Raw genomic sequence first — 14,378 nt, forward strand, 5'->3', positions numbered from 1 at the left:
TAATTAAATTAACATAATGGGTAACTTTGATGACTTGATTTGTTATTATGCTGATTGAAATTATGGAAGATTGATGTTCATTTTATAAAAAAATAATAATAATAAAGACAAAGCAACATTCAGTCCCTAAATTTAATAATTTCTCTTAATTTGGTCCTTGAATTTTTTGTTCATATTAATATCAAAATTTGCCAACTAACATAACTTGGTCTTTTAACTATAACTTTTAATTATTTTAATGATATGATAATCTAAAATTATGCCACATCATTATCTATAAAAAGAAAAATATATTTTAACATTTTAGGTATAATAAAATAATATTCCGTTTGTACAAACAATTATTTTGATTTTTATTTTTTTAATATTTTAATTTTTTAGTTAAAATAATTCATATTAGATGAAAATTATTAGTTAATTAATATTTTTTTTATTAATCGTACGATTACAAGACAATGTATGTCTAGATACTTGAGACCTCTAATAATAAATATTTTTTAAATCACTGAAGTCGTATAATTCGTATAACTCTTAAATTTAGTTTATAAATCTTGAAGTCTAAATAAAATATATAACATTAAAATATTTTTCAGTGATTTGGGCATAGAATAACTTTTAATTTATATATGAACCTATCGAATGGTCTCAATAATAATCGATTACAACTATAACACGTGCGTTAATTAATAAAGTTATGATCTTTAAGTCACTTTAAAATATTAAAAGAAAAACTTTTAATTTATACATTACAAATACACCATAGTGAATGTCCCACTACCGCATGGAGCTTTATATATTTTTAATATTTCTATTTTATTATAATATATAAATTAAATTTAAGTGGTAAGAATTTATTTTATCATTTAAGTTGTCACGAAAATAATAATAATAGCTTATTTTTAAAATAATATAGTATCTATATTATTTAAATTCTTTATTATTTATAAATTGAAAATATTAAAAACCTAAATATATTTAATAATAAAGTTAGAGACAATAAAGTTTTAAAAAAGAACTCCTTTTAAGTACATTATCTCAAAAATAAAAATTATAAAAATATTATATTTGACGTGTCGACATTATAAAGCACAACTTCCACAGTGCATATTAGTGCGATCTTCAGTCATACAGTGAGTGTCGGTTCCAGAAAGAACTTTACTCAAAAATAAAAACGTGGATTTACAACTGATTGTAAATTTTCCGAGAAAATTCCATATCCAAACAGATAACAATTACGGAAACCACGAACCACAAGACACAAATCTGCAGCAAATCCCAGACAGAACATAAAGAATCAAAGGGATCTAAGACATTGAAGAAGAATAGTTATTGATGAGAGCCAATGCATTACTCGTCAAATGAGCAATTTTGACGACCCGTTTCCTCACAATCGTCTTCACGTACCCATTCATGGCTCTCCCTGCAAATCCATCCATGCACGTGTCTTCGTCCGTCAACGCGGCACTAACCCAGGTCTGAACATCGCTCATTATGAGTTGGAAATTCGAGCGTTTCAACCGGACGAGTTCGCCGATCGATTGCTGCAGCTCGTCCAGTGAGTCGCCGAACAACTCGATGCAATCCGCCATGGCCGCCGCGACCCGAGGTTTCAAACCGTGGGTTCTGGCGAGTTTTCTCATCAGCCGGGACGATGATTTGCTGGCTTTGAAGGTGATTATGAGCGCCGATTGGGCTAACAATCTGGGGCTGGTGTTGATTTTGGCGGCGTAGATCGAAAGGGAACGGTAACATAATCTGGGGTACGTTGTGGCTGTGCATGAAGATCTGATGTACTCGGTGTTCCTTGTGTGGTGATATGGTCTGTTGTTGAAGCTTTTGGCTATGGAGGTCGTGAATTGGAGGAGGAGGGTGATGAAAAGGATCGCCCGTCCATGGCGTGAAGATGGAACCGCCATTTTTCTTTTAATGGGGATTGATGGGAAAGTTAAAAAGAACACGAATTTGTGTTTGGTGAGGGGGAAATGGTGAATTTATAGACGAAGATTAAAGCTTTGTGGTTCCCGCATATGAGGAATCGAAGATAACTAAGACGAAGATAAAATATTTTACGCTAGTTTGTTTGACTGAACATAGATTTTGAAAATTAATTTTATAAAAAAAATTAAAAAAATTAATGTCTAATTAATTTAGAATTTAACAATTCAAATCATTAGTTAATTTTCTAAAAAATATTTTATATTTTAAACATATATTGATTTTTTTAAAATTGAATGAGCAAAACATGAATAAGGTAAAAGTTAAGTGATGAAAAGAGTGGTTTACCCTTATTAATATTATTATTATTAGGGTAAACTATATAAATGGTCACTAATTTTGAGCAAATTTTCGTTTTTATCATTGAAGTTTTAAAAGTTATAAATTAGTCACTATTATTATCGATTCGTAACAAAATGGTCACTTGAGGTTAACATCCGTAAGTGGGAGTGAACGAAAAATGATGTGACACGTTAATCCACTGATATGACACTGTTTTGCCCTGTGAGATAATGATCGGCTTCTCCCCTCCACAGTGATCGTCTCTAAACCCACAACCAAAGGTGCCTGATCTACTGTAAACACTTCAGAAACATGGAAATTATTTTAAAAAATTATAACAATCTGAATAAGATTTACAAGGATGTTTTGCCTGAAAGAATGTAGATCTAATTCATTTGAAATAGAAAATGAGAATGAAAAAAAATCAAATCTCTTATGTAGCTCCTAACCTCTTACTATAAGCATCCGTTTTTGTCTGAGTCTACAAAAATATTATTAATTATAATAATAATAATAATAATTATTACTTTTATTATTACTTATATTATTAATAACTAAATTACATTTTTGCAGGCCTAAACCCGAGCCCAATTACAAGCTTAACCTGGGGCACAACAAAGGCTAATCAGTAGCCCAAACAGCTGGAACCAAATGACCCAACATCTCAACACTCTACCCGATCCATGCCTACCCGGGTCTGACCCACCCAATATTCGATTCGGATCCAGACCCGAATACGGATCCGCTAAGATGGTTAGGGATTTGGGTTGAGGAGGATGAGAGGAAGATGCTGGGGTGTTTGGGGTCGTTCTGGCCGTCATGCACCGTCGCGGCTCTGTCGAGGTTCCCTCTCTCTAACGAGGAAAGTTAAGAGAGTTCTTAACTCTCTCTCTTCCCTCTGATTTTCATAATGAAAGAAATGAGAGAATGAGAAGGAAAATGCTCGTTTTGGGCTTATATGTCCCTAACGAAACGACACTATTTCAACATGGACCTTCTCCGTGTTTTCTAGCTAAGAGTAAATAACACCCTAGGTCCCTCACAGTTGTAATTTCTCTGTTTCAGTCATAATGAAATTTTACTTTATTCTGCTTTGGGCACTTAAGTTTCTGTATTTATTTTATGGTCTTATTATTATATGTTACGTTATTATTATAAATGTTGGACTATGGGTGCAATATTTGTAATTATTTCATTTTAGTCATTGATTTTGTGTTTTGTGCATTTTTGTGAATGTTTGAATTTGGCCATGATATTTATGTATCTTTGTCACTGTCTTGCATATGGTTTAATTATTGTTTAGTCCTCCATATTTCTGGTTATTTTATTTTAGTCCTTAATATTGTTTAGGGGTTATTTTAATTTCTAGTACCTGTATTATTTAGTATTTTTTATTTTGGGAACCTAGTTTATTTTATTAGTGGTTTAGTCCTTTAAGTTTATATTTTTGCTATTTTAGTCCTTTAAATATATATTTTTACTATTTTAGTCCCTTAAGTTTCTATTTTTTCTATTTTGGACCTTTAAATTATTGTTTGTACTATTTTGGTCCTCTAAGTTTCTATTTTCACCATTTTGGTCCTTGTAAGTTAAAATACTTATTTTTTGCTCATTTGTATTACGGCTTGTAATATTTATTTGTTTTCATTTCAGTCCTTTATGTATGTACATATTTCCTATTTTATGTATTATTATGTATAACATTTAATAAATTTTATTATTTTATGTTGTAAATATTTTATTTTTCATTTATAATTGTGTTTGTTTTTACCTTATTTCCTTATTTAGTGATATGTTATTCAAATATTTCAAGACCACCGATTTGTAGAATGAACGTGGAAAGCTTCACTTGGTCGAAGTGATGCAATCCGATACGACATTTTAACAAAATGTGATCTTGAAATAAATCACCTTTATTGTGTTAATTGATTCATTTCGTATTTTAAATCGAACAATGCAATGCATGTTTCTCTAAATAGTAGTTTATTTTGTTTCATGCAAAATGATTATTTTCAATTTATATTCGGTTCGTATATTTATCGATGAGGGAATATTTTTTACGGATAAGAAATAGACGAAATTGTTTTCCCGATGGAGGATTGCTACTCTCCATATTTCTTTTCAATATTAAAAATTTTCCCTAATAATAAGTAATTCGACGCAAATTAATTAGTTTCGATAAATTAATCATATTTTAATTATCGATGCGAATTCATTATTTCCACCATTACGACGACGTGTAAGTGATCGGGTACCGATTTTGGGCGCTGTGGGGTGCTAATAATTTTCCACGTATAATCGACTCCCGAACCTATTTAAACAAATCTTTGTAAACGCATATAAGTTTTTATCTAAAAACGATTTTTCTTAAAATTATTTTTTTGAAAGACGTTTTAGGTATTCGACATACCTAACCCAAATATCGATGGCGACTCCTTTCAATTTTATTCAAAGCAATCCAAAACCGACCAATTTTTTCAAATAAAAATCATAATTGTTTTTTAAATAATATTTAATTGTTTTTTTTAAATGGTTATGATATGACACTTACATGTAGTGATCATTATCTATGTAACAAAACCCCATCAATGTCTTCGATTCCATGTTTTCAATATGGGAAGTAGGGATGGCAACTCAACCCGAATCCGACGGGTTTCGACCCGACCCGACTCGATTGGGTCGGATTTTTTTAAAAAAAAATTCGGGGTCGGGTTGGGTCGGGTCGAGTTTAGGGTGAAAAAAATCTGACCCGACCCGACCCGAAAAATATATATAATTTTATCCTATATATTTAGGGATAATTACAATAATGTCCCTCCATATATAATTTTTTTCAATTAAGTCACTGTTTTCATTGAATAATTTTTTTTTATTATTATTTCGGGTCGGGTCGGGTCGGGTTTCTAAGTCATATATTCGGGTCGGGTCAGATGAAACCTTAATTTCGTCGGGTCAGGTCGGGTCACGGGTGAAAAACTCTTTCTTCTCGGGTCGGGTCGGGTGACCCAAAAACCCGACCTGACCCGACCCATTGCCATCCCTAATGGGAAGATCGAGAAGATAACTGGGAAATGACAATTGATAAGGAACAATCATTTCATGACTTTTAATCCCTTCGGTCGTTTCAAGAATGTCTTTTTCTACGCGTTCTTCTTTAATGGTTCTAGCTGCCATTTATGTTTTATGCGGCTTTGGTTCAGCTACTCACTTCGGTCTCATTTTAACTGTAGTTAACAACTGCCCTTTTATGCTTCTAATATTCTGGCCACATGTCCCGACAAGTTACAATATAGGCGCCGGCAATTCTCACTTGACAAAAAAGTGTCAGATCAGCCGGTTAACGCGCTACTTCAATTTTCCGTCACGCCCGCTAATTGTTGTTAATATTGAGTGATTATTTTGTTACAAATTGATAATATTAATAATCAATTTGTAACTTTGAAAATTTCAGTAGAGAAAACGAAACTTACTCAAATATCAGTGATTATTCATGTAGTTTACCCTTATTATTAATGTCGTCGTCTTTTCGCTTTAGATGCCTTTTTAACTCATGGAACAGTAAAATGTAACGGAGATAAGGAAGAAGAGGCCGAGGTATATTATGATAAATTTAGAGGCTTGTATAAGGATTAAATTATTTATCTAAACTGAAAAGAATTAAATAGAAATATTAAGTTCAATTCTGACTTAAATTTTAATATTTAAAATTTAAATTCGAATCGATTAACTCAAATTAGAGGCAACTACTAACCAGGTTGCCTGATGTCTGGAAGAGAAAAGAAATGCATTTTGATAGTTCCAATATTCATTGGCCCATTGCAATGAAAACTGAATATATAAACAATACAAAGTCTCTCACATGGAGAGATTACATATGATGATTGGCGAGAGGGAAAATCAAATGAAAATATGTTGAGCTCTCACCGCCGTGGTGCTCTCAAGCCATTATCTTAGGAACAATAACAACATTGATTCAGATTAAAACTGATGTAATCACAAGGATACAGATATGTACATAAGATGTAACCCGGATTTTTTTACGACTGACTGAAACTCGAAGGCTTGTTTTTGTTCCCTTGTTAATGTCGCTGCGGTAGCTCCCAGTCGGGCCTTGTTGGATATTCGAAACCTTGAAGGGCAGGCATTCGTCTTAAATCTTCTTTGGAATAGACCGGTATGAACCAGAACTTCTCTAGTCCAAATACCTGAATCCAGAAAAGATTTCAATCATTTCAGGTAAAACTTTTCACTTGGAATGCTTGGCAGCAATGGTAAGATATGCATTCATTCAGCTTGTATCATTTCCAGAACAATGTTGTGCATGGTGAATAGATGACGAGTAAAGGGAAGTAACCTGTTGAAAATTCTTCTTCCAACCGAGGTCGTAACGCCACTTGGGACTGGTTTTCTTCTCATATGCCTGGAATATGACATGCGGAAAATGAGGACCTTTACTAATTACATCTGCGTCTGCAACACGGGGAAAAATGAATTATGCATGAGATTACCTCAATAGTGGTGGTATTGCCTCCAACCAATGCTATGTGCATAATTAGAAAGCCCAGAATACTCGGCGCAAACGCCAAGTTTAAAACTGAAAGATTTGGACTACAATTGGCTACAAACATCGACAAATGATCCGATGGAAGATGCTTAAACGCTTACAAACTTACCAAATGTGATAAAAGTAGCTACAAGTGATCCTGGTGTTTCATCTATCTCGCCATCGTTGAAAAACTCCATTAAAACCCGCAGTAACAATAAACTGACAAGAGTTGTCTCAAGAAATGTGTAAAACTGCATTAAATTTAACAAAAACAAAATCCAACTCAATTTCCCCCCTTCGGCATATTCCCACCAATCGTGTGCCAACCAGTGATATCTAGTTGGCATAAGAATCTAGTTAATATAGAAGACTCAATATACCAGCTGCCAGCAGAAAAAAGGTTGTAGCACAAAAGCAATGGTGAAAAGTGCAAAATGTTTAAATAGCTAGAAATGGAGCATATCAATCTCTAGAATACACGCTCTGAGTGCATGTATCATTCGAGAAAAAGTATGCAAAACCGTGGATTTCATTATTATAAAAGAATGCCATCTTTCTCAAAAATTCGCACAGTAAGTTTCACTTTGATGGGAAAAAAAATACAATCCAAGTTCTATAAACATATCAACAATTCTTTCTTCATAAATTCTCACATGATACCATTTACGAGTATGGTGGGCAATGGCATGGCATAATATTTTCAAACTGCAACAGAAAACTTCATCATAGCGAGGTTCATATGTGAATCGATGAATAATGGACAAAGTCCACAAACAATAGTCAGAATGAGCATTGTTGGTGTCAGCTTCCCACAAACTAATCGAGGCAATATAATGATATCATCTTCCTTGAGAAATAAAGTATTAATCTTATGAGCAACAAATTAGGAGATTCTTAAGAGGCTTCAAGCTTCATTCGTTCAGATAATTTACGGCAGAGAACAATCATATATTGTGCTTCAAGTGTTTTTGGTTTATGAGTTATAACTTAGTAGGCCACTAATTAAGAACGATCATATATGGAGCATCCTGAGTTCAGCAGCTCCATCTATTCACTTTTCCACTAATCCGTATCATGTACTGTTAATTTCGATGTTCATTTTGGCAGTCACAATAAATCCACTATTATGACCATTACCTACCTAAGTATCATAAATAGACGCTTAACGTTAACTTTACCAAAAATAGAAGGAAATACTTGTAGTTGAATGCCCCAACACAGTTAACGACCCAAACACAGTGATGGTCCATTTTTAATATACACCTCCCACCTGAAATCAACAAATAAACCAGGGTTTCTTTCACTAAAGATGGCATAACAACAAAGCTACAACCGAAGAATTTATCATAGATTACTCACAAACAGAGCAGTGGTGGGTGCGAGGAGGTTTAAATTGTTTGCACTTGTGACAGAAACGAATGTCTAAGCTCAAGAAATCACCGGGCATAACTAACTGCTTTGAGTCTAATTCTGCACTTCCGTAGCCAGAAGCTACCAGTGAATCAGCATCACCTTTCTCCTCATCTGTGAGTGGCCTCCAATTTGGCGGGACACCCCCGGGATCCGTTACAACAACAGAAGAATAACACCACATTACCATTACCAGCTGAAAAACCAGGTAAGCTTACTTTAAAAAAATGCAGCAATGGCATCTAACAAAACCAATCACAACATAAACAAGGAAATCGAACCATAAATATTAACCACAACTAATCCCGGGTTTCATCCTTTTCTTCCCTTCAAATCTAGCAAAACCCCATTAACCTAAAACCTATGAGCCCTAAAGTCGCACAAAAATTCAAATCAATAAAGCTAATCATATCATTTACCATCACCAAATAACCTGCATTTGATCACCTAAGAAAACTTGAGCTAAAAACGAATTCATCATAAAATCACCAACGAATCTAAAGCTTTTTCCTTTCTAAAAATCACTTAAATACATTCTCCCTTATAATCAAACATCCTATACTACATCACAAATCAAACAAAAGGAACAGCTAAAGCAAGAATCTTTGTTCTTCATAGGACCATTACAAACAAATCATGAAAAGGATAGCCAGAGGAGGAAAAGGGTATACCAGGGAATGAAACAAGATGAGAGCTACAACGGCAAAATACGTTTCAAAGCCTCCAAGAAAGAGACTTGGAACATAATGAGCGATGACCACTGAATAGTAAGTGACACCGATGATCGCGAGGACGAAAACAATCATGATCGAACCCAGAGCACGTAGTGCCGTGCAGAATTTGAACACGTTCCATGCCATCAAATTGAATTCTTGTTTTTTTTTTTTTGTAAAAGAAAGAGGAGAATTTGAGAAGGGGGAACGAAGAAAGGAATTCCGTCCCCCAGAATTTGGGTCAAATAATGAATTTGATGAAGCGGTTGGAATTTCCGATGCTGGATTTGAATTACAACTCCGAAACTTAACATATATAATCAAAATTTCTGATGAACTAGAAGCAAATGATTTTCATTCAACACGGTTTTCTCGGGAAGCCCAGAAAGAATTTTCTTGGGGATTGATGGGTCTTCGTCTCAGCTCCTTTACCGGGCCTTTGCCAGTCTTCTAAAATATCTAATTTATTTTTAATTCAGTCGATCAAAATAAAATAAAAAAAATTATATATTTAATCTATTAAAATATTAATAATTTTATTCAAAGATTAAACATAATTTTATTTTTCTAAAAAATATCAATTAAATCCTTATACTTATTTAAAATTAATCAAATCCTTCTTTAACATCATTATTTACACGTGAACTATTAAATTAGTTTATCATTATTCACATGTAAATTGTTACGTTAATATTATAAATAATTATATCAATATTATAATAATCAATAATGATTTTTATCAATTATATGATAATATAATATTGATAAAGTTAATAATTCTGTACTTGACGAATTAAGTAATTCAAGGACAAGTGACAATACACACACCATGATTTTTTATTTATAGTTTCTTAGTTTAAACAAAAGAAGACTTAAAACAGAGCACAGACATCAAAACCCTAACTAATAAAGACTAGAACTGATCTCTCTTTCCAAGCTACCCACAAAATCACTAGGCCAAGTTACTACTATCAATCTGAATCACTTTTTATCATACTAACGATAATGTCAACTGAAATCAGAATTGCTCGGAGTTGTCACAAGCGATCCGGAAGGTAGACCGAAGAGGCTGCTCGAGAGATTCGCTCCATCGACAACCTGCTATTCTGATTTAAGATCTTGATTAGGATAATAGTATGAGCCTCCGTTTTCAGCACCGCCCTTTTTAGATCCCTCTTTCAACTGAATTACACCGGCAAGGAATACGTTAGCCAACAAAAGAAACGAAAATCTTGAGCAGGAAGCCACGATATGCGTGGCTTGCACGTAAACCCCTCATCTTAGTAATTCTCGATGAAGCATATTATAAGCAAGAAACATCATTTCGAAACGAGAGTTTAAGCATTCAACATTGTCTTTTAATCAAGCTTTGCAAGTGACATCAACCGATGATATACAAGCATGAGTTCGAAATAATTCAGTTTAGACCATAGTGATCCGCTCACATTTTATGGCAGTGTAGAACATGCCAATGCAAGTGATAAAGAATATACCACGAAGGAAGTGAACAACTTTACCTTCTTTAGGACCTTCTTGTGAAATCGATAGCCCTAATGACACAAGAAAAAGATTTGTTAGACGAGAAAAATTATCAGCTGATTAAACGAGAAATCGTGCATTGTTCAATTACCTTGTCGGTGCCATAGATATAATCACAATAAGTGAAGACTGAAGCGAAGTTGCTCTGGCTTTGTCCTCCAACGTAGTGATGATAATCATGGTAATCTGCGCCACCATAAAACGGGATAAACCTCGTGGGAGTCCAAGGGAAGTCATATCTGCATTACACAACTAATACCGTAAACAGCCTACTTTTGCAGCAGAAACCACTTACTAGCTTCATCAAACTAAACACCGACAAACAAACTGCATTAAGCCTTAATACGAAGCTATATACATGTTGGACACATACTCGTATCCGACGCTCACACTCTAGTCTGAGTAACGTAGGCCATTTGATTAAGTCTATGAAACCAATGAATACTACAAATAGTATAAATTCAAAGACATTATACTTGGAAAGGTTTCATAATAAAAGTACAACTTACACACTGACAAAAGATGGAAAAAGGAAAATGCAAGTTGCCTTACTTCGAATATTGTCTCCATAATAGACCTCAGACCAATTTAAACCAGATAAGTAAATAGCCGGCGACATCCATGGTAGGCTGATATGCATGTGATTTCCTACTATATGCTTTGACAGTCATTCTTAACAAAAATCCAATGCTCATCGTCTCTATGAAGCTTGATTGGATGTCAAATGGGAGTAATTTGAGCTTTAATTATTGCCTAAAATAGCTTCCTAGCAGAAGCTCCTACAATGAACTCATATTTCAACAGTAATCACGGATACCTTCCGCAGCTCGTTAGCCCAAAATGCGAGTATATGACTGCTCTTCATCAGCAGGGTGGTTACGGACACACATAGTCAATTTCAAACCATAGAATTCATTTCTTTATCCTCATTTGAAACAAAGTTAAACAAATCAAAGGGAACATATCAAGAAACAGTTAGCCACTGTTTAAAGATCCTTATAAATCCAAGCAATTTAATATAGAAAGGAGGCTTCGAAAAGTAATGAAAAACATCCTAAAGTCAGCATCATTCATTCACAAGATTAAAGCAACAAAGGGCATTGTGCAATATGGAAAAGTAAAACAACATTCAAAAAGGTTAAGGTCCGGCATGCATACCCACTGTGTGTCTCAATAGCTTCGATTTGCCGGAAAGCTATCCATAACCAAAACGTTATCATATGCCCTGGAGCAATTGCCGGCCCGAGAAAAGATGGAATCCCGAGGATCAAAACTTCCAACCAGTGCGCATACGGTGCGGCAAAGCCGATTGGAGCGGTGTATTCATGGTGGACCCGGTGAATTTTCTCGTAGCCCCATTTACCATGGAGGAAACGGTGAATCCAGTAGTTGGTATAATCTTCTATCATGAAATATACAGTCAACTGTGCCACAATCTCCCATAGTGATGGCAATGGCAGCCCTGTTCGAATCCCGATCATCTGTTAAGAAAGGACTTGTATTAGTAGATAATAATAAACCCCATTGTTTAAGGTCGAAGATGTTGATTTGTGTAGATTGCAATAACAAGGTTAGAGATTCAAAATCATTCAAATTAAGTGTCTAAATAAACAGAACAATCTAAATGTTCAAATCTTCAAGAACTTTCACTAATGAAACTGAAAACAAAGGATATTAAGCAAATTTCCCAGAAAACTAATCAACAAAATATATATCATAATTACATCATCCACCTTGATGAAAATGAAAATCCCATTAAGTCCAGCATAAAATTGATGTCAAAAAGTTCAAGAAATCCCCATATTAACACAATTATATCCCATGAATTAACAAATTTCTCAATACCAATAAATCATATTCTCCATAAACTTAAGCTTTCACCCAAAAAATAAATAAAACTAAACGATCCAACTCATAAAAATCCAGGAAAATTAAATGAGTTCTACCTTAATTGAAGGATAAGACACTAACTGCAAAGGACCCACGACAAGAACAAACATCCGCATAACATCCTTATAACACTGGAACATCTCAGACAACGACAGGCTAACTTTGGGTTGAATCTTGTACTTGTCGAATCCCAGAGATCTCATCAGCTCGACGAGTACGAGAGGCAAAGGGACCAAGGAAAATATCAGGAACAGGAACAAGATATTGTGGCAGTAGAGAAAGTAATCCGATTTTTTAGCCGAGTAATTGAACCACAGCGTCTCGGCCACCGTCAGGTTCCGTCCCATGAATGTGGCAGCCTCCTCGACTGTATTGAACGGCAACATTTTTCAGTGGTGATGGCGAGTCTGTCGCTAAGTCAATAGGTGCGGCAATGTAAGAGGAATTTTAGCTTGCATGAATTGGTGAAACTCTTCTGAGACTCTGATTTACTTTGTTTTGTTGCATGGAGATTTGGAAATGGAGGGGAATAAATATACGATGATTCATTCGTACAATTTCCACTCCAACTTTTTTAGCATTTTATTTTTGTTTCTTTCATTTTAATCCTTATCAATATAAATATTAAAATTTCTGATGGGATTTGGCAAAACTTTCGAGATAATATTATGGAAAAAATTAATTCACGAGATAAAGTACTCCCAAGATTAATTGCTTAAATAAGGTGAAATCTACAGTGTTGGCCGTAGGTCGCCATGCCTTCCGGGTGACCTACTAGGTCGCCATGTCTTCCCGGCGAGCTACAAGAGATTGCATGTGCCATGCACGTCCCAACACGCTGGGCATCCGAGAGCATCCGAGGCCATCCGAACGAGCTATGCGAGGGCATCCGAGGGCAACCGAGCGAGCTATGCGAGGGAATCAGAGGGAAGTCGAGCGAGGGTAGGTCACCCGGAGTGCATGGCGACCTACAAGGTCGCCCGGAGGACATGGCGACCTATGTGTTGGGACGTGCATATGCCATGCAACACGTTCATTCTAACTGTTTGAGCAAGGGTAGGTCGCCCGGAGTGCATGGCGATCTACGACCAACACTGTGAATTTCACCATATTTGAGCAATTAATCTTGGGAGTGCATTAACTCGTGAATTAATTTATTTCAGAACATTATCTCGAAAGTTTTGCCGATGGGACTTACCATTACATCATTACATGAGTAAAGACATACTAGAACTCATAAAACAATCTTACTGGTAAAAAGAAATACTAATATCTCTAGTAATTTTAAATTCGAGTAATGATAAAATCAGCGAGATGTATATACGTTGTCAATAGAATAAGATAATAAATAGATTTGGTAGGATATTCACATAATTTATTTCGAGAAACATCTCTCGATTTAAATTTGACCCAAGTTTAAGGAGGTTTTATTTGACTTGTAACTCGTCCCGAATTTTAGAATAAAAATATATATTTGACTCGATCTGATCCAACTCAAACGTGTGTATATATATATTTGTATTTTTATTTATCAATAAATAGGCACATAATTATATAACTTTTTTTGGAAAAAGATGTACAATAAAAATTATCTCTAAATATATAAAAAATTATACTATTATCTTGAGATATTCAACCAATAAAAACATTAGAATTTAATAGAGTTATAAAATTATACTATTATATCTCTGATTCGACTCAAATGTGTGTGTATATATATATATATCTCAATTTATTTATCCAATATATTATTTTTAATGCATCAAATCTACAAATTCGTAATATAGCTAATTTTGTATAAATATATAATTTTAAACAAATAAAAAACATTAAAACATAATAAAATCCACTAAAAACATGTGATTTTTATTTTATTTTAAAATTTACTAACAAAAAAACCCAACTTTTAATATAATCTATAGTAAATTCGTAGTGCAATAGTAAATTATTTTCATTGAAATAAAAAAATTGATGATAATAAAATTTGAGTTTGAAGATAATTT

General features: G+C 34.2%; 3 protein-coding genes across 4 annotated transcripts; all 3 read right to left on the minus strand.

The window, feature by feature from the left end:
• Window positions 1-1,279: 1,279 nt before the first annotated feature.
• Window positions 1,280-1,963, minus strand: LOC120213719 (21 kDa protein-like). Its single transcript, XM_039211780.1, has one exon. It carries the CDS (start codon window positions 1,914-1,916, stop codon window positions 1,305-1,307), a length of 612 nt encoding a protein of 203 aa, XP_039067711.1. The 5' UTR covers window positions 1,917-1,963; the 3' UTR covers window positions 1,280-1,304.
• A 4,346-nt stretch (window positions 1,964-6,309) lies between these two features.
• Window positions 6,310-9,236, minus strand: LOC120213718 (probable protein S-acyltransferase 14). Of its 2 annotated transcripts, XM_039211778.1 has the most exons (7): window positions 8,905-9,236; window positions 8,183-8,429; window positions 8,002-8,093; window positions 6,951-7,074; window positions 6,786-6,871; window positions 6,632-6,697; window positions 6,310-6,482 (listed from the first exon to the last, which is right to left on the minus strand). In XM_039211778.1, the coding sequence occupies exons 1-7, from the start codon at window positions 9,091-9,093 to the stop codon at window positions 6,357-6,359; spliced, it is 930 nt and encodes a 309-aa protein (XP_039067709.1). In that variant the 5' UTR covers window positions 9,094-9,236; the 3' UTR covers window positions 6,310-6,356. The 2 variants fall into 2 exon arrangements, with proteins under 2 accessions (XP_039067709.1, XP_039067710.1); XM_039211779.1 differs by lacking the exon at window positions 6,786-6,871 and having other exon boundaries at window positions 6,632-6,747.
• A 607-nt stretch (window positions 9,237-9,843) lies between these two features.
• On the minus strand, window positions 9,844-12,918 carry LOC120213721 (methylsterol monooxygenase 1-1-like). The gene is made up of 5 exons (XM_039211781.1): window positions 12,432-12,918; window positions 11,644-11,966; window positions 10,577-10,724; window positions 10,464-10,496; window positions 9,844-10,128 (listed from the first exon to the last, which is right to left on the minus strand). The coding sequence occupies exons 1-5, from the start codon at window positions 12,759-12,761 to the stop codon at window positions 10,048-10,050; spliced, it is 915 nt and encodes a 304-aa protein (XP_039067712.1). The 5' UTR covers window positions 12,762-12,918; the 3' UTR covers window positions 9,844-10,047.
• Window positions 12,919-14,378: the final 1,460 nt, after the last annotated feature.

The sequence above is a fragment of the Hibiscus syriacus genome, unplaced genomic scaffold, assembly GCF_006381635.1.
Source record: "Hibiscus syriacus cultivar Baekdansim isolate YM2019G1 unplaced genomic scaffold, ASM638163v2 tig00110044_pilon, whole genome shotgun sequence".
NCBI lineage: Eukaryota > Viridiplantae > Streptophyta > Magnoliopsida > Malvales > Malvaceae > Hibiscus > Hibiscus syriacus.